The following is a 19,883-nucleotide window of genomic DNA, read 5'->3' as shown; positions in this document are numbered from 1 at the left end:
TTGACCCAAATCCCAGTGATAATAATGGAACAGCGATATATTTCCAAGTCAGGGCAGTGTCACACAACACGATGGAGGGTGTTCACGATGTGAAGGCAGGACTTTGTCTCCACAAGGACTGTGCGATGGTCACTCTTAGTGATACTGTCATGGACAGATAGAACTGCAGCTAGCAGATTGGTAAGGACGGGGTCAAGTATGTTTTTCCCTCTGTGCTTCCTTCACCACCTGCGGCTGACCCAGTCTCACAGCTATGTCCTTTAGGACCCGACCAGCCTGATCAGTTGTACTGCTGCCGAGTCACTCTTGGTGATGGGCATTGAAACCCCCCACCCAGAGGACATTTTGTGCCCTTCCATCCTCAGTGCGCTCTCTAAGTGTTTTACAACATGGAGGAGAGACTGATTCATCAGCTGGGGGAGGAAAGTGTGTGGTAACCAGCAGGAGGTTTCCTTGCCCAAGTTTAACTGGAAGCCATGAGACTTCATGGGGTCTGGAGTCAATGTTGAGGACTCCCAGAGCAACTCCCTCGCGACTGTGTCCCACTGTCCCACCCCCTCTGCTGAGCCTGTCGTGCCGGTGGGACAGGGCTTATCCAGGGAGGTGATGGTGGTGTCTGGGACGTTGTCTGTAAGGTATGATTCTGTGAGTGTGACTAGGCTGAGAGACAGCTCTCCCAGTGCTGGCACTGCCCAGATGTTAGTGAGAAGAATGTTGCAGAGTCGCCAGGGCAGTTTGTGCCCTTGTCTTTTCCAGTGCAATGTCTTTCTGAAGAAGGATCTAGGCCAGAAACGTCCAGGCCAACCACCCGACTCGTCACAGTGAGTGTGTCTGTGTAACAGTGTACTTCACACCGACCCACCCGACTCTGTCACAGTGAGTGTGTCTGTGTAACAGTGTACTTCACACCGATCCACCCGACTCTGTCACAGTGAGTGTGTCTGTGTAACAGTGTACTTCACCCGATCCACCCGACTCTGTCACAGTGAGTGTGTCTGTGTAACAGTGTACTTCACACCGATCCACCCGACTCTGTCACAGTGAGTGTGTCTGTGTAATAGTGTACTTCACACCGATCCACCCGACTCTGTCACAGTGAGCGTGTCTGTGTAATAGTGTACTTCACACCGATCCACCCGACTCTGTCACAGTGAGCGTGTCTGTGTAACAGTGTACTTCACACCGATCCACCCGACTCTGTCACAGCGAGTGTGTCTGTGTAACAGTGTACTTCACACCGATCCACCCGACTCTGTCACAGCGAGTGTGTCTGTGTAACAGTGTACTTCACACCGATCCACCCGACTCTGTCACAGTGAGTGTGTCTGTGTAATAGTGTACTTCACACCGATCCACCCGACTCTGTCACAGCGAGTGTGTCTGTGTAACAGTGTACTTCACACCGATCCACCCGACTCTGTCACAGTGAGTGTGTCTGTGTAATAGTGTACTTCACACCGATCCACCCGACTGTGTCACAGTGAGCGTGTCTGTGTAATAGTGTACTTCACACCGATCCACCCGACTCTGTCACAGTGAGTGTGTCTGTGTAATAGTGTACTTCACACCGATCCACCCGACTCTGTCACAGTGAGCGTGTCTGTGTAATAGTGTACTTCACACCGATCCACCCGACTCTGTCACAGTGAGCGTGTCTGTGTAACAGTGTACTTCACACCGATCCACCCGACTCTGTCACAGCGAGTGTGTCTGTGTAACAGTGTACTTCACACCGATCCACCCGACTCTGTCACAGCGAGTGTGTCTGTGTAACAGTGTACTTCACCCGATCCACCCGACTCTGTCACAGCGAGTGTGTCTGTGTAACAGTGTACTTCACACCGATCCACCCGACTCTGTCACAGTGAGTGTGTCTGTGTAACAGTGTACTTCACACCGATCCACCCGACTCTGTCACAGTGAGTGTGTCTGTGTAACAGTGTACTTCACCCGATCCACCCGACTCTGTCACAGTGAGCGTGTCTGTGTAACAGTGTACTTCACACCGATCCACCCGACTCTGTCACAGCGAGTGTGTCTGTGTAACAGTGTACTTCACACCGATCCACCCGACTCTGTCACAGCGAGTGTGTCTGTGTAACAGTGTACTTCACCCGATCCACCCGACTCTGTCACAGCGAGTGTGTCTGTGTAACAGTGTACTTCACACCGATCCACCCGACTCTGTCACAGTGAGTGTGTCTGTGTAATAGTGTACTTCACACCGATCCACCCGACTCTGTCACAGTGAGTGTGTCTGTGTAATAGCCGCTTGCAACCCAGGTCCCCAGAACTTTAGCTGAGTTTCTGCAGTAATAGCATTCGGCCATGCTTTCCCTTGGTAGATACACGCTGAGGCACATGTAAAGTACATATGAACTGATTGTACATGCGAACCAAAATCCCTCTGATCCCTGGTATTTCCCAATGTCTAACTGCTCATCGTGTTCATCCCGCTCAAGTGCATCACCTCACATTTATCATGTTTGAATTCCATTTGCCATTGATCAGCCCATCTGACCAGCCTGTCTGTATCCTCTGATCCATTTCCTGGAGATCTCATTTCACTTTTTCTGTCTTTTTGAAGTTTGACACTGTTTGCTATTCTGTAAATCTAGTTAATGTTAATGAAGAAGTTTCATTGTTGAGGGTTTCGTTTCAGGTTTGTAACAATTACAATCACTGTCACTGTGAATTGGGCTGGGATCCTCCATTCTGTGACATCGAAGGGGTAGGTGGCAGTGTTGACAGTGGACCCATGATGGAGATCATACCAGGTAATCATTTCCTCCCTGCTCTGTCTTTTTCTGCTGTTTAACACCATGTCTGCTCTCACTGAGCTTACTGTACCATGAAACACGTGTAAGGTTTAGGTAAAGGAAATTAAACAAGGCACTTGAGGAATGTAAATAAAGCAGAAAAGAACCTTGTAAAAAAGTTAGGTGGACTCGAAAGGACCATGAAATGTCCTTGGCATTTTATATGCAGGAGGGTGGGTCCGCTCAAGGATAACGGTGGAAATTTGTGTGGAGCTGAAGGTTTTATGAGGAAAGGCTGAGGGACCTGAGGCTGTTTTCATTAGAGAGAAGAAGGTTGAGAGGTGACTTAATTGAAACATATAAAATAATCAGAGGGTTAGATAGCGTGGATATGGAGAGCCTTTTTCCTAGGATGGTGACGGCGAGCACGAGGTGGCATAGCTTTAAATTGAGGGGTGAAAGCTATAGGACAGATGTCAGAGGTAGTTTCTTTACTCAGAGAGTAGTAAGGGAATGGAACGCTTTGCCTGAAATGGTAGTAGATTTGCCAACTTTAGGTACATTTAAGTCGTCATTGGATAAGCATATGGACGTACATGGAATAGTGTAGGTTAGATGGGCTTGAGATCGGTATGACAGGTCGGCACAACATGGAGGGCCGAAGGGCCTGTTCTGTGATGTAATGTTTTCTGTTCTATGTTCTATGGAGGAAGTGTTTGGCGTCCTTTGTGAATGCTTCAACAAAGAAACAAAGAAACTTACAGCACAGGAACAGGCCCTTCGACACTCCAAGCCTGCGCCGATCGAGATCCTCTGTCTAACCTGTCATCTATTTTCTAACCGTCTGTGTTCATTTGTTCTCTGCCCATCCATGTACCTGTCCAAATATATCTTAAAAGACGCTAACGTGTCTGCGTCTACCACCTCCACTGGCAACGCATTCCAGGCACCCACCACCCTCTGTCTAAAGAACTTTCCACGCATATCTCCCTTAAACTTTCCTCCTCTCACTTTGAACTCATGACCCCTAGTAATTGAGTCCCCCACTCTGGGAAAAAGCTTTTTGCTGTCCACCCTGTCTATACCCCTCATGATTTTGTAGACCTCAATCAGGTCCCCCCTCAATCTCCATCTTTCTAATGAAAAAATCCTAATCTATTCAACCTCTCTTCATAGCTAGCACCCTCCATACCAGGCAACATCCTGGTGAACCTCTTCTGCACCCTCTCCAAAGCATCCACATCCTTTTGGTAATGCGGCGACCAGAACTGTACACAGTACTCCAAACGTGGCCGAGCCAAAGTCCTATACAACTGCAACATGACCTGCCAACTCTTGTACTCAATACCCTGCCCAATGAAGGAAAGCATGCCATATGCCGCCTTGACCACCCTATTGATCTGCGTTGTCACCTTCAGGGAACAATGGACCTGAACACCCAGATCTCTCTGTTCATCAATTTTCCCCAGGACTTTTCCATTCACTGCATAGTTCGCCCTTGAATTTGATCTTCCAAAATGCATCGCCTCGCATTTGCCCGGATTGAACTCCATCTGCCATTTATCTGCCCAACTCTCCAGTCTATCTATATTCTGCTGTAATTTCTGACAGTCCCCTTCACTATCAGCTACTCCACCAATCTTAGTGTCATCAGCAAACTTGCTGATCAGACCACCTACACCTTCCTCCAGATCATTTACGTATATCACAAACAACAGTGGTCCCAGCACAGATCCCTGTGGAACACCACTGGTCACAGATCTCCAATTTGAGAAACTCCCTTCTACTACTACCCTCTGTCTCCTGTTGCCCAGCCAGTTTTTTACCCATCTAGCTAGCACACCCTGCACCCCATGTGACTTCACTTTCTCCATCAGCCTGCCATGGGGAACCTTATCAAATGCCTTACTTTGTTTCACATCGTTACTCACCAGTAAGAAGGAAATGGATAATGGTAAGATTGGGGAGAGATATGGATTTAAGAAGGAGAAGGTGGCAGGTGTTTTGAGAAACATTAAGTTAGATAAGTCACCAAGGCCTGATGCAATCTATCCCAGAATACTAACGGAGACGAGGGAGGGGATAACCACAGACAAGGTCTCAGAAGACTGGAGAATAGCCATTGTTGTTATTTTGTTTCAGAATGGAACCATGGATAGTCCAGGAAATTATACACTGATGAGCCATACAACAGTAGCAGGGAAATTATTGGAGAGCATTCTCAGGGACAGGTTTTACTCACGTTTGGAAAACAATGGACTTTTTTGGGATTGTCAACACAGCTCTGTTTGGGGCTGGTCTTTTCCCACAGATTTGATTGAGTTTTTTGAGGAGGTGGCAAAGATGATTGATGAGAGCAGAATGGTAGCTGTTGTCTTTAGCAGGGCCTTTGACGAGGTACCTTATGGCAGGATGATATAGAAGGTGAAGTCACTTGGGATCTGTGGTTAGCTGTTCAAATGGCTACAGAACTAACTTGGCCATAGAAGATAGACCAGCAATGGGAGGCTGTTTATTTGACTGGAGATCAGCGACCAGTGGTGTTCTACAGGGATCAGTACCAGGACCCCTGTTGTTTGTAATAAGCAGAAATGATTTGGATGAGACTGTTTTTAATGATTTGTAGGAGAATGTAGATGGCCTGATGGGTAAGTTTACAGCTGTCACAATGATTAGGACCTGCAGACAGTGAGAAGGATTGCCAAAGAATACAACAGGATAAAACCTTTGAGAAGATTTGCAGCTCAGGTAGTGGACGCGGTTACAGACTTGCTCGCTGACCCGATGGGTTTGATTGCAATTATTTTGTCTCCCTGCTAGGTAACATCGTCAGTGTGCCTCTGGTCAAGCATCAGTGTTGTGTCCCACTTGTTGTGTATATGCCTCCGTTTGTTGTGGTGTTTGGGACCCCTTCTCGTTCTGTTTCTCAGTGGTTTGTACACACGGTCTCATTCAATGTGTTTGTTGATGGAGTTCCACGCCTCCAGGAATTCCCTGGTGTGTCTCTGTTTGGCTTGTGCTATTATGGATGTGTTGTCCCAGTTAAACTTGTGTCCTTCTTTGTCATGTATACTGAGACCAGTGAGAATTGGTCGGTCTCTTGGTGACTAGTTGGCGTTCAGTTTTCTTATGGTTTGGCCTCAGAGAGTGGTAAGAGTGTGGAACGCCTTGCCTACTGATGTAGTGAACTCAGGCACATTAGGGGCATTTAAACAGTCCTTGGATAAGCAAATGGATGATGATGGGATAGTGTAGGGGGAGGGGCTTAGATTAGTTCACAGGTCGGCACAACATCGAGGGTTGAAGGGCCTGTTCTGTGCTGTACTGTTCTATGTTCCAATGTTTCTCACAGTCCTTGCATGTTATTTTGTAAATTACGTTAGTTTTATTGGTTGTGTGTATGAATCCTATATGTTTGATAGTAGCTGTTGTAGGGTGGTCAGAGATAATGGGAACTGCAGATGTTGGAGAATCTGAGGTAACAAAATGTGAAGCTGGATGAACACAGCAGGCCAAGCAGCATCTTAGGAGCACAAAAGCTGACATTTCGGGCCTAGACCCTTCATCAGAGAGGGGGATGGAGAGAGGGAACTGGAATAAATAGGGAGAGAGGGGGAGGCGGGCTGAAGATAGATAGAGGAGAAGATAGGTGCAGAGGACAGTATGGGTGGGGAGGTAGGGAGGCGATAGGTCAGTCTGGGGAGGACGGACAGGTCAAGGAGGTGGGATGAGGTTAGTAGGTAGGAAATGGAGGTGCAGCTTGGGGTGGGAGGAAGGGATGGGTGAGAGGAAGAACAGGTTAGGCAGGCGGGGATGAGCTGGGCTGGTTTTGGGATGCAGTGGGGGGAGGGGACGAGCTGGGCTGGTTTTGGGATGCAGTGGGGGTGGGGACGAGCTGGGCTGGTTTTGGGATGCGGTGGGGTAAGGGGAGATTTTGAAGCTGGTGAAGTCCACATTGATACCATTGGGCTGCAGGGTTCCCAAGCGGAATATGAGTTGCTGATCCTGCAACCTTCGGGTGGCATCATTGTGGCACTGCAGGAGGCCTGGGATGGACATGTCGTCTAAGGAATGGGTCTAAGGAATCCCCCTCCCCCCGCTGCATCCCAAAACCAGCCCAGCTCGTCCCCACCTCCCTAACCTGTTCTTCCTCTCACCTATCCCCTCCTCCCACCCCAAGCCGCACCTCCATTTCCCACCTACTAACCTCATCCCGCCCCCTTGACCTGTCCGTCCTCCCCAGACTGACCTATCCCCTCCTACTTCCGCACCCATACTCTCCTCTCCACCTATCTTCTCCTCTATCTATCTTCGGTCCGCCTCCCCCTCTCTCCCTATTTATTCCAGTTCCCTCTCCCCATCCCCCTCTCTGATAAAGTGAGCGAGTGGATCCAAAACAATAGGAGACAGAGGGTGGTGGTAGAGGGTTGTTGCCGGAGGCCCGTGACCAGCGGCGTGTTTCAAGGATTTAGTGGTGCATCCACAGGTGTTTGTCTCATCTATAAACTTTTTTAATGAGAATATAGGAAGCATGGCTCGTAAGTTTGCAGATGACACCGAAGTAGACAGTGAAGGTTATCTCAGAGCACGACAGGATCTTGATCAGCTGGGCCAGTGGGCTGAGGTGTGGCACATGGAGTTTTAATTTAGATAAATGTGAGGTGATGCATTTTGAAAAAGCGAACCAGGGCAGGACTTACACAGATGATGGTAGTGTCCTGAAGAACGTTGTCAAACAGTGAGTTTGGGGGTTCAGGTACATAGTTCATTGAAAGCGGTGTCACAAGTAGACTGCTGAGAGCAAGCATGCACCCCTAGGTATCTGTTCGACAACACTCCCCAGGGCCCTACCATTGCTGTTTATGTTCTGGCCTGGTTTTCTTACCAAGATGCAACACCTCGCATTTATCTAAATTGCAATGCCATTTGTTGGCTCGGTTGATCAAGACCCTGTTGTACTCTCAGATAACTTTTGCCACTGTCCACTGTATATCACCAATTTTGGCAGCTTTTCCTAAATGATGGCACAACATTAACTACCTTTCAGTCTTCTATCACCTCACCCATGGCTATCAATGATACAAATATCTCTGCCAGGGGGCCCACAATTTCTTCCTGAGCTTCTCACAATGTTCTGGGGTAAGTTTGATCAGGTCCTAGGGATTTATCCACTTTTATGCATTTAAGACCTCCAGCACCTTCTCTTCTGTAATGTGGACTCTTTTCAAGACCTCACTATTCCTTTCCCTGTGTTCTCTAGCTTCCATGTCTTTCTCCACAGTAAATACTGACGTGAAATATTCCTTTAGTCATTCACCCACGTCCTCTGTATCCACACATGGATGGCTTTGCTGATCTTTAAGGGACGTTATTCTCTCCCTAGTTACTCTTTTGCGCTTAACCTCTTTGGATTCTCCTTAACTAAATCTGCCAAAGCTATCTCATGTCCCCCTTTTTGCCCTCCTGGTTTCCCTCTTACATGTATTTCTACACCCTCTATAGTCCTCCAGGGATTCACTTGAACCTAGCTGTCTATAGCTGATATATACCTCCTTCTTTTTCCTGACCAGAGCCTCAATATCTCTATTCATTCAGTGTTTCCAATTCCTGCCAGCCTTGCCCTTCACACTAACAGGAACATGAATTGTATTTGGACTTTCAGAAGGTATTCATAACAGGTCCATAAAATAAGAGCTCATGATGTTGCTGGTAGTATATTAGAATGGATAGAGAATTGGTCCATCAGCAGGAAACAGTGTATTACACGAAAGGCATACCCAGGTCTTCTTTCCTTGTGTGACAGACAGGATTTCAAACTGAACATTACAGACAGGAAAACAAAAACAGAAGTTGCTGGAAAAGCTCAGCAGGTTTGGCAGCATCTGTGAAGAGAAATCTGAGTTAATGATTTGGATTCGGTGTCCTTTCTTCAGGTCAATCACAAGGGGAATAGTTTTAGGGTAAAAGGCAGAACATTCAGAGGGGATTTGAGAAAAAAATCTTTTTCACTCAGAGGGTGGTAGGAATTTAGAATGCAGTGCCTGAGAAGGTAGTGAAGCTGGAAACATGACAACCTCTAAAAAGTATTTGGATAAGTACATGAAATATCACAACATTGAAGGACACCGGACAAATGCAGGAAACTGGGATTAGCAAGCCTTTAGTTGTTATGCTAGTCAGTACTCGATGGGCTTTTTCTGTACTATATGAATCTATGAATTTATTAGACCTTCCAAAATGCATTTGGCTGGATTAAACTCCATCTCCCATTTCACTTCCCACCATCTATATCCTGCTGTATCCTTTGGCAATGTTCCTCACTATGCACGGCTCTCCTAATTTTTGTGTCATCTACAAACTTACTTATCAGACCACTGACATTTTCCTCCAAGTCATTTATATATTTTACAAATAACAGGGGTCTCAAGAGTGATCCCTGTAGAACACCAGTGATCACAGATCTCCCAATCTCTTCCGAGACAGGAGCGCAGCAGTGATGTAGGCAGCGTTTGGGCTCCTGTGCCCAGACTTGTCCTCCACGTCTGCAGTTTTCTTTTTTGCCTTTTCCTTCTACTGCTTTTTTCCTCCAAATTACCTGATAAAGTCAGAAATCACATGACACCAGGTTATAGTCCAACAGGTTTATTTGCAAACACAAGCTTTCAGGGCCTCATGCCTATTTCAGGTGTTAGTGAGAGAGTTAGTATCAGATACAGAATTTATAAGTAAATGATCAAAGGGTCACGCTGTTGATGAGGATGTACTAAACAAACCTAAGATGCTGCAAAACCTTCAATCAGTTGGAAAGTTTTAATTTGATTAACAGGGATATGTAAATCCCTGAATTCCTTTCAAATCACTGCCCTGAGAGTACTAAAGATTTTATTAGTGTAAGGAAGAGGTGAAATTTTGGGTCCCACAATGCATGTTAGGTGTGAAGCCTTCTTTAGAATCTGTTTGTGCTTTGGTTTGGAGTCAGACTGGTTTCATTTCTAAAGTAGAAATTTATAAAATGCCACGTTGACTGACTGTCTCTAAATTGTGTGTGCTCTTGGAACAAAATAAATTGTATCTGCAAACACAGACTCACCCATAGATTCATGTGTGTGTGTGAGTGTGTGTGTGCGTGCGTGTGTCTGTGTTTGTGCGTGTGTGCGTGTGTATGAGTGTTTCGAGTACATGTGTTTGTGCGTGTGTGTGTGTCTGTGAGTGTGTGTGTGTGTCTGTGAGTGTGTGTGTGTGTCTGTGAGTGTGTGTGTGTCTGTGAGTGTGTGTGTGTGTCTGTGAGTGTGTGTGTGTCTGTGAGTGTGTTAGCGTGTGTGTGTGTGTGTGTGTGTGTGTGTGTGTGTGTGTGTGTGTGTGTGTGTGTGTGAGTGTGTGTGTGTGTGTGTACGCATGAGAGTGGTTTGGGTCACCTGTAGTGCCACATGAACCCAAGATCCCTATTGAGGCCATTCTCCCGGGGACAGAACTTGGCTATCAGCACCTGCTCAGTGATGAGCACTTTGCCAAGATCATTTCCAGTCCTGCAATTCTCACCTTCAAACAACCACCAAACGTTAAACAGACCATGGCAACCTCTGCAACACATGTCAGACCTTCGACATGGACACTACCATCACACATGGGAACACCACCCACCACGTGCATGGCAGGTACTCATGAGACTTGGCCAATGCTATCTATCTTATACTCTGTAGACAAGCGTGGCCTGCATGGGCCCAAGCTATGGCTGCCTCTTCTTGGGATACGTGGAACAGTCCCTCTTCCACAGCTACATTGGCACCAGCCCCTACCTCTTCCTCCGTTACGTCAGTGACTGTATTGACACCGCCTCATGCTCCTACAAGAAGATGGAACTGTTCGTCTACTTCATGAAAATCTTTTGCCCCAACCTCAAATTCACCTGGACCTTTTCCAATACCTTGTTCTCCTTCCTGGACGTCTCTGTCTCCATCCCTGGTGACCACCTCGAAGCTGACATCTATTTCAAGCCCACAATTCCCACAACTACCTAGACTGCGCCTCCTCTCACCCACCTGGAGATATTTGCAACAGCAGCTAGCAGACTGTAAGGATGAAGTCATATATCGTTTTTCCCTCTTGTTGGTACCCTCACCACTTGACACAGACCCAGTCTAGCAGCTATTACCTTGTTGAAGAGTCTAAATTAGTTAGAAACCAGACGTCCAGACCTCAAGGCAAAAAGATTTTATTCTTAATATCCTGAAGAGTCCATCAAGTGGCTGCTTTGTCCTGGACGGTGTCGGGCTTCTTGAGTGTTGCTGGGGCTGCACCCATCCAGGCAAGTGGGGAGTATCCCATCACACTCCTGGCTTGTGCCTTGTAGATGGTGGGCAGGCTTTGGGGAATCAGGAGGTGAGTTACTCGCCACAGTATTCCCAGCTTCTGGCCTGCTCTTGTAGCTGTTGTGTTTGTGTGTTGAGTCCAGTTGAGTTTCTGGTCAATGGTAACCCCCAGGATGTTGATAGTGGGGGATTCAGTGATGGTAACACCATTGAATGTCAATGGGCAGTGGTGAGACTGTCTCTTGTTGGTGATGGTCATAGCCTGGCATTTGTGTGGCGCAAGTGCCACTTGCCACTTGTCAGCCCGAGCCAAGATATTGTCCAGGTCTTGGTGTATGTGAACACGGACTGCTTCAGTATCTGAGGAGTCGTGAATGTTGCTGAACATTGTGCAAACATCAACAAACATTCCCAAATCTGACCTTATGATGGACGGAAGGTCATTGATGAAGCAGCTGAAGATGGCTGGGCCTAGGACACTACCCTGTGGAGCTCCTGCAGAGATGTCCTGGAGCTGGGATGATTGATGTCCCACAACCTCGATCATCTTCCTGTGTCAGGTTTGACTCTAACCACCGGAGAGTTTGCCCCCAGATACCCATTGATTCTAGTGTTTCCAGGGCTCCTTGATGCTACACTCGGTCGAATGCAGCCTTGATGTCAAGGGCTGTCACTCTCACCTCACCTCTGGAATTCAGCTCTTTTGTCCATGTTTGAACCAAGGCTGGAATGAGGTCAAGAGTTGAGTGGCCCTGGCAGAACCCAAACTGGGCATCACTGAGCAGGTGATAATGGGAACTGCAGATGCTGGAGATTCCAAGATAACAAAGTGTGGAGCTGGATGAACACAGCAGGCCAAGCAGCATCTCAGGAGCACAAAAGCTGACGTTTCGGGCCTAGACCCTTCATCAGAGAGCTTGGCCTGCTGTGTACACCCAGCTCCACACTTTGTCACTGAGCAGGTTATTGCTGAGCAGGTGCTGCTTGATAGCTCTGTTACTGACACCTTCAATCACTTTACTGATGTTCGAGAGGAGGCCGATGGGACGGTAATTGGCCGGGTTGGATTTCTCCTGCTTTTTGTGTACAGGACACACCTGGGCAATTTTCCACATTGTCAGGTAGATCCCAGTGTTGTAACTGTACTGGAACAGCGTGGCTCAGTGAGCAGCAAGTTCTGGAGTACAAGTCTTCAGTACTACTGGTGGAATGTTGTCAGGGCCTGTAGCCTTTGCAGTATCCAGTGTCTCCAACCGTTTCTGGATTTCACGTGGAGTGAATGGAATTGGCTGGAGACTGGTATCTGTGATGCTGGGTACCACTGGAGGAGGCTGAGGTGGATCACCCACTCAGCACTTCTGGCTGAAGATTGCTGCGAATGATCCAACATTATCTTTTGCACTGATGTGCTGGGCTCTTCCATCATTGAGAATGGGGACATTTGCAACTGCTGCTGGAAGATTAGAACAGATGAGGTCAAGTATATTTTTCCCTCTCGTTTCCCTCACCACCTGCTGCAGACCCAGTCTAGCAGCTATGTCCTCGTTGAAGAGGCCACATTAAGTCACACACCAAAGGCCCAGACCTCAAGGTAAACAGGTTTTATTTGTGATATCATGGAGAGTCAACACTGACAAAGGTCAGGTCCGAAGACTCCAACAAACACAAAAAAGAAGCAGAATTCATACAGTGACACAAACAGGTTAAAACAAGTTGTAATTGTACTGTGTTTTTAACAAGGGAAGGTTAGTACTCATTAATTGAAGTGGAATGCAGTGAGGATAAGGGAGCATAGGATGGGGAAGGAAACTGCAGGGGATGGGCACATTAGAAATGTGGAGCTTATTCAATGAAAAGCTCCTGTGTGTCCTAGATAAGTATGTATGTCACGCAGGGAGGAAGCTGTACAGTGCGGGAGCCGTGATTTACGAAGGAAGTGGAATCTCTGGTCAAGAGGAAGAAGAAGGCTTATGTTAGGATGAGATGTGAAGGCTCAGTTAGGGCGCTTGAGGGCTACGAGGTAGCCAGGAAAGACCTAAAGAGAGAGCTGAGAAGAGCCAGGAGGAGACATGAGAAGTTGTTGGCAGATAGGATCAGTGTAAAAACACGAAGGCTTTCTATAGGTATTTAAGGAATAAAAGAATGATGAAAGTAAGATTAGGCCCAATCAAGGATAGTAGTGGTAAGTTGTGTGTGGAGTAGGAGGAGATAGGGGAAGCACTAAATGATTATTTTTTGACAGTATTCACTCTAGAAAACGACAATGTTGTCGAGGAGAATACTGAGATACAGGCTACTAGACTAGGTGGGATTGAGGTTCACAAGGAACAGGTATTAGAAATCCTACAGAGTGTGAAAATAGATAAGTCCCCTGGGCCGGATGGAATTTATCCTCGGATCCTCTGGGAAGCCAGGGAGGAGATTGCCGAGCCTTTGGCATTGATCTTTAACTCGTCATTGTCTACAGGAATAGTGCTAGAAGACTAGAGGATCACAAATGTGGCTCCCATGTTCAAGAAGGGGAGTAGAGACAACCCTGGTAATTGTCGACCACTGAGCCTTTCCTCAGTTGTTGGTAAAGTGTTGGAAAAGGTTATAAGGGATAGGATTTATAATCATCTAGAAAAGAATAAATTGATTAGGGATAGTCAGCACGGTTTTATGAAGGGAAGATCGTGCCTCACAAACCTTACTGAGTTTTTTGAGAAGGTGACCAAACAGGTAGATGAGAGTAAACCGGTTGATGTGGTGTATATGGATTTCAGCAAGGCGTTCGATAAGGTTCCCCACAGTAGACTATTGTACAAAATGTGGAGGAATGGGATTGTGGGAGAGAAAGCAGTTTGGATCGGAAATTGGCTTGCTGAAAGAAGGCAGAGGGTGGTAGTTGATGGGAAATGTTCATCCTGGAGACCAGTTACTAGTGGTGTACCGCAAGGGGTGGTGTTGGGTCCACTGCTGTTTGTCATTTTAATAAATGACCTGGATGAGGGCGTAGAAGGATGGGTTAGTAAATTTGCAGACGACACTAAGGTCGGTGGAGTTGTGGATAGTGACGAAGGATGCTGTAGGTTGCAGAGAGGCATAGATAAGCTGCAGAGCTGGGCTGAGAGGTGGCAAATGGAGTTTAATGCGGACAAGTGTGAGGTGATGCACTTTGGTAGGAGTAAGCGGAAGGCAAAGTACAGGGCTAATGGTGAGATTCTTGGTAGTGTAGATGAGCAGAGAGATCTCGGTGTCCATGTACACAGATCCTTGAAAGTTGCCACCCAGGTTGACAGGGCTGTTAAGAAGGCATACAGTGTTTTAGCTTTTATTAATAGAGGGATCGAGTTCCGGAACCAAGAGGTTATGGTGAAGCTGTACAAAACTCTGGTGCGGCCGCACTTGGAGTATTGTGTACAGTTCTGGTCACCGCATTATAAGAAGGATGTGGAAGCTTTGGAAAGGGTGCAGAGGAGATTTACTAGGATGTTGCCTGATATGGAGGGAAGGTCTTACGAGGAAAGGCTGAGGGACTTGAGGCTATTTTCATTAGAGAGAAGAAGGTTGAGAGGTGACTTAATTGAAACATATAAAATAATCAGAGGGTTAGATACGTTGGATAGGGAGAGCCTTTTTCCTAGGATGGTGAGGTTAACACGAGGGGGCATAGCTTTAAATTGAGGGGTGAAAGCTATAGGACAGATGTCAGAGGTAGTTTCTTTACTCAGAGAGTAGTAAGGGAATGGAACGCTTTGCCTGCAACAGTCGTAGATTTGCCAACTTTAGGTACATTTAAGTCGTCATTGGACAAGCATATGGACGTACATGGAATAGTGTAGGTTAGATGGGCTTGAGATCGGTCTGACAGGTCGGCACAACATGGAGGGCCGAAGGGCCTGTACTGTGCTGCAATGTTCTAAAAAATTAATCTGAGACCTGGAATATTTTTTGGTGCAATGACAGTTTCAGTCCTTTCAGACCCCAGCTGGAACACTGTGTGAAAGCATTTACCTCGTTTCAGGAAGGATTTTCTGTTCTGAGCTGATGTCTGGGCAGTACAGTTTGGAGCCTGTGGCCTGATAATTTCTCTTCCCTTTCTCTAGGGGAACATGATTCAAATAGCATGGGCGCTGCTGCCCTGGCACCGATTTTGACAATGTCGATTATTACCTACGTTGTCACAAAGTATCTGGAGAAGAAGAAAGTTATATGCACCAAACCGAGTGCAGCGTCTCCAGACATTCCGATGACTTGCCATGTGAGGTAAGCCCTGTCATAGTTACACAGGGCAGGAGAGCTTCAGCGAACTGCTGGTTCAGGACTAGGAACCGGATCAGGACTGGGAATCGGATCAGGACTGGGAATCGGATCAGGGCTGGGAAGCGGATCAGGGCTGGGAAGCGGATCAGGGCCGGGAACCGGTTCAGGGCCGGGAACCGGTTCAGGGCTGGGAACCGGATCTGAAATGGGAAGCGGATCAGGACTGGGAACTGGTTCAGGACTGGGAACTGGTTCAGGACTGGGAACTGGTTCAGGGCTGGGAACTGGTTCAGGGCTGGGAACTGGTTCAGGGCTGGGAACCGGATCTGAAATGGGAAGCGGATCAGGACTGGGAAATGGTTCAGGGCTGGTATACGGATCAGGACTGGGAACCGGTTCAGAGCTGGGAAGCGGATCAGGTGATCACCTTGGTGATAGCGATCACAATTCTGTTATGTTTACTTTAGTGACAGAAAGAGATAGGTGTATACCACTGGGCAAGAGTTATAGCTGGGGGAAAGGCAATTACGATGAGATTAGGGAAGATTTAGGGAGCATAGGATGGGGAAGGAAACTGCAGGGGATGGGCACATTAGAAATGTGGAGCTTATTCAAGGAAAAGCTCCTGTGTATCCTAGATAAGTATGTACCTGTCAGGCAGGGAGGAAGCTGTAGAGTGCGGGAGCTGTGGTTTACGAAGGAGGTAGAATCTCTGGTCAAGAGGAAGAAGAAGGCTTATGTTAGGATGAGATGTGAAGGCTCAGTTAGGGCGCTTGAGGGTTACAAGGTAGCCAGGAAAGACCTAAAGAGAGAGCTCAGAAGAGCCAGGAGGAGACATGAGACGGTGTTGGTGGATAGGATCAGGGTAAACCCTAAGGCTTTCTATAAGTATTTAAGGAATAAAAGAATGACGAAAGTAAGATGAAGCCCAATGAAGGATAGTAGTGGTAAGTTGTGTGTGGAGTCAGAGGAGAAAGGGGAGGCACTAAATGAATATTTTTCGACAGTATTCACTCTAGAAAACGACAATGTTGTCGAGGAGAATACTGAGATACAGGCTACTAGACTCGGTGGGATTGAGGTTCACAAGGAAGAGGTATTAGAAACCCTACAGAGGGTGAAGATAGATAAGTCCCCTGGGCCGGATGGGATTTATCCTCGGATCCTCTGGGAAGCCAGGGAGGAGATTGCCGAGCCTTTGGCATTGATCTTTAACTCGTCATTGTCTACAGGAATAGTGCCAGACGACTGGAGGATAGCAAGTGTGGTTCCCCTGTTCAAGAAGGGGAGTAGAGACAACCCTGGTAATTATAGACCAGTGAACCTTACCTCAGTTGTTGGTAAAGTGTTGGAAAAGGTTATAAGGGATAGGATTTATAATCATCTGGAAAAGGATAATTTTATTCGGGATAGTCAGCACGGTTTTATGAAGGGAAGGTCGTGCCTCACAAACCTTATTGAGTTCTTTGAGAAGGTGACCAAACAGGTAGATGAGAGTAAACCGGTTGATGTGATGTATATGGATTTCAGCAAGGCGTTCGATAAGGTTCCCCACAATAGGCTATTGTACAAAATGTGGAGGAATGGAATTGTGGGAGATATAGCAGTTTGGATTGGAAATTGGCTTGCTGAAAGAAGACAGAGGGTGGTAGTTGATGGGAAATGTTCATCCTGGAGTCCAGTTACTAGTGGTGTACCGCAAGGGTCGGTGTTGGGTCCACTGCTGTTTGTCATTTTTATAAATGACCTGGATGAGGGCGTAGAAGGATGGGTTAGTAAATTTGCAGACGACACTAAGGTCGGTGGAGTTGTGGATAGTGACGAAGGATGCTGTAGGTTGCAGAGAGACATAGATAAGCTGCAGAGCTGGGCTGAGAGGTGGCAAATGGAGTTTAATGCGGACAAGTGTGAGGTGATGCACTTTGGTAGGAGTAACCGGAAGGCAAAGTACTGGGCTAATGGCTAATGGGCTAATAGGGCGACCAGAACTGGATGCAGTATTCCAAGTGCGGTCTAACCAAGGTTTTATAGAGCTGCAACAAGATCTCACGACTCTTAAACTCAATCCCCCGTTAATGAAAGCCAAAACACCATATGCTTTCTTAACAACCCTGTCCACTTGGGTGGCCATTTTAAGGGATCTATGTATCTGCACACCAAGATCCCTCTGTTCCTCCACGCTGCCAAGAATCCTATCCTTAATCCTGTACTCAGCTTTCAAATTCGACTTTCCAAAATGCATCACCTCGCATTTATCCAGGTTGAACTCCATCTGCCACCTCTCAGCCCATCTCTGCATCCTGTCAATGTCCCGCTGCAGCCTACAACAGCCCTCTCTACTGTCAACGACACCTCCGACCTTCGTGTCGTCTGCAAACTTGCTGACCCATCCTTCAATCCCCTCATCCAAGTCATTAATAAAAGTTGAACACAATATTAGAAATGACGTCTGTTTGTCTTTGGCTCGATGTGTTGTAATCACCTGTTCCACTGGCCCCTCCTCCCCCTCTGTCCCCAGCATCAAAATCATTCTTTTCAATCTTTCATAATTGCAGAATCCCTGCCATGTAGAAACAGGCCCTTCAGCCCAACAAGTCTGCCCAAACCCACAGAGCATCCTACCCAGACCCATCCCCCTATCACACACCTTACCTACACATCCCGTAACACTTTGGGTGGTTTAGCATGGCCAATCCACCTAGACTGCATATCAATGGATTGTGGGAGGAAGCTGGAGCAAACCCACACAGACACAGGGAAAACACAAGCTCCACTCAGTCAGTCACCCAAGGGGGGAAGTGAACCCAGGTTCCTAGCACTGTAGGCATCAGTACTAAACACTCAACCACCCTGCTGCCCTCAAAGCTCTTCTTAGTTTGAAAGAAGAGTCAACGAACGTGAAACATTTGCTCTGTTTCTCTCTAAACAGATGCTAACAGACCTGTTGAGTTTCAGGTCTCCAGCATCCACAGTGATTTGCTTTCATTTGTTTTCTTTTGAAGAGTCAGTGATCAGTGAACTTCAAAACTATTCATCCCGTTTTTTAGTTCTTGTACTATCCAGCTGCTCTGGTTGTGCTGTTAAATGCTGGAGAATCAGAGTCAGAGAGCTGTACAGTATGGACACAGATCCTTCAGTCCAACTCGTCCATAATATCCAGATACCTTAAACTTATCTAGTCCCACTTCCCAGCATTTGGCCCATATCCCTCTAAACCATTCCTATTCATGTCCCCATCCAGATGCCTTTTAAATGTTGTGATTGTATCAGCCTCCCCCACTTCCTCTGGCAGCTCATTCCAGACACGCACCACCCTCTGCATGAAAAATTTGTCCCTCAGGTCCTTTTTAAATCTTTCCCCTCTCACTTTATATCTATGCCCTCTAGTTTTCGACTCCCCTACCCTGGGAAGAAAAGACCTTGGTTATTCACTCTATCCATGCCCCTCATGAAGGCCGCCCATCAGCATCCAATGTTCCATGGTAAAAAGCCCCAGCCTCTATAGCTCAAACCTTCCAATCCTGGCAACATATAGCAGGGGGACCAGAACTGAACTCAGTTTTTGGTCCTGACCAATGTCCTGTATAGCCACAACATTACAACCCTACTGCAATACTCAATGGTCTGAGCAATAAAGGCAAGCATATCAGACACATTGTTCACCATCCCGTCTGCCTGCGACTCCACTTTCCAGGAACTATGCACCTGTACCACTGAGTCTCTTTGTTCTACAGCACTCTCACTGCCCTATGTTAATTGTGCAAGTCCTGCCCTGGTTTGCCTTAGCGAAATGCAGCACCTCAAATTTATCTAAATTAAACTCTGGCTGCCATTCCTCAGCTCACTGGCCCAGCTGATCAACGGCCCATTGTACTATGCAATAACCAAATGGTTTAAAAAGTCTAGGGACAGCAAGTGTTTGAAGAGCACGTGAAATGTAAGGAATTGTGTTCTGCAAAGTATAGCAAGCTCCAAAACCTTTCCTGTCTATTTAGAACCCTTGATGGCAAGTCGACAAGTTTGGGTGATTCACATCTGCACACTGCTGTCTGAACAGCTCGACTCAGTAAGTAACTGAAACATTTCTGATGCATAATCTCTGCTCCAACATGAACCAGTTGGGACTCACATTAAGGTGTTGCTTCTTACCGTAATATCCACAACACAGGAGAAAGGCAGCGGTGTCTAGGGAACATCATTATCTCCACCAACTGTCCAAGTTGCACTCGATTGTGACATTCCTTCAATTGCATGGTTAAAACCCTGGATATCCATAACTAAATCTATGTGGGAGTGCGTTCTCACATAACACTGTGTCTCCAGAAGAAGGACAATACGGGTAGACATAGAACAGAGAACATAGAACATTACAACACAGTACAGGCCCTTCGGCCCTCGATGTTGAGCCGACCTGTCATACCGATCTCAAGCCCATCTAACCTACACTATTCCATGTACGTCCATAAGGTTTAAAGTATTTGTCAACACACACTTGATGGGGTGAAGCCATTCTGTACTATATGATTCTAGAGAGTCAAGGGTGTCTCTGAGTCGACATGGGGTATTTTGA

At 46.9% G+C, this 19,883-nt stretch overlaps 1 protein-coding gene across 1 annotated transcript in view; it reads left to right on the top strand.

Moving 5' to 3' along the window:
- LOC132209540 (disintegrin and metalloproteinase domain-containing protein 12-like) overlaps positions 1–19,883 on the top strand; it is a 268,784-nt gene that overhangs the window by 231,230 nt on the left and 17,671 nt on the right. Inside the window, exons 19-21 of the mRNA XM_059645262.1 lie at positions 2,663–2,777; positions 15,157–15,316; positions 19,309–19,379. Of these exons, the coding sequence (XP_059501245.1) occupies positions 2,663–2,777; positions 15,157–15,316; positions 19,309–19,366 (333 nt within the window). The 3' untranslated portion in view covers positions 19,367–19,379. The remainder of the gene's footprint in view (positions 1–2,662; positions 2,778–15,156; positions 15,317–19,308; positions 19,380–19,883) is intronic.

The sequence above is a fragment of the Stegostoma tigrinum genome, chromosome 1, assembly GCF_030684315.1.
Source record: "Stegostoma tigrinum isolate sSteTig4 chromosome 1, sSteTig4.hap1, whole genome shotgun sequence".
NCBI classification, from domain to species: domain Eukaryota; kingdom Metazoa; phylum Chordata; class Chondrichthyes; order Orectolobiformes; family Stegostomatidae; genus Stegostoma; species Stegostoma tigrinum.
Note: the sequence above shows the minus strand (reverse complement) of the source record. Positions and strands in the feature narration are given on the sequence as shown.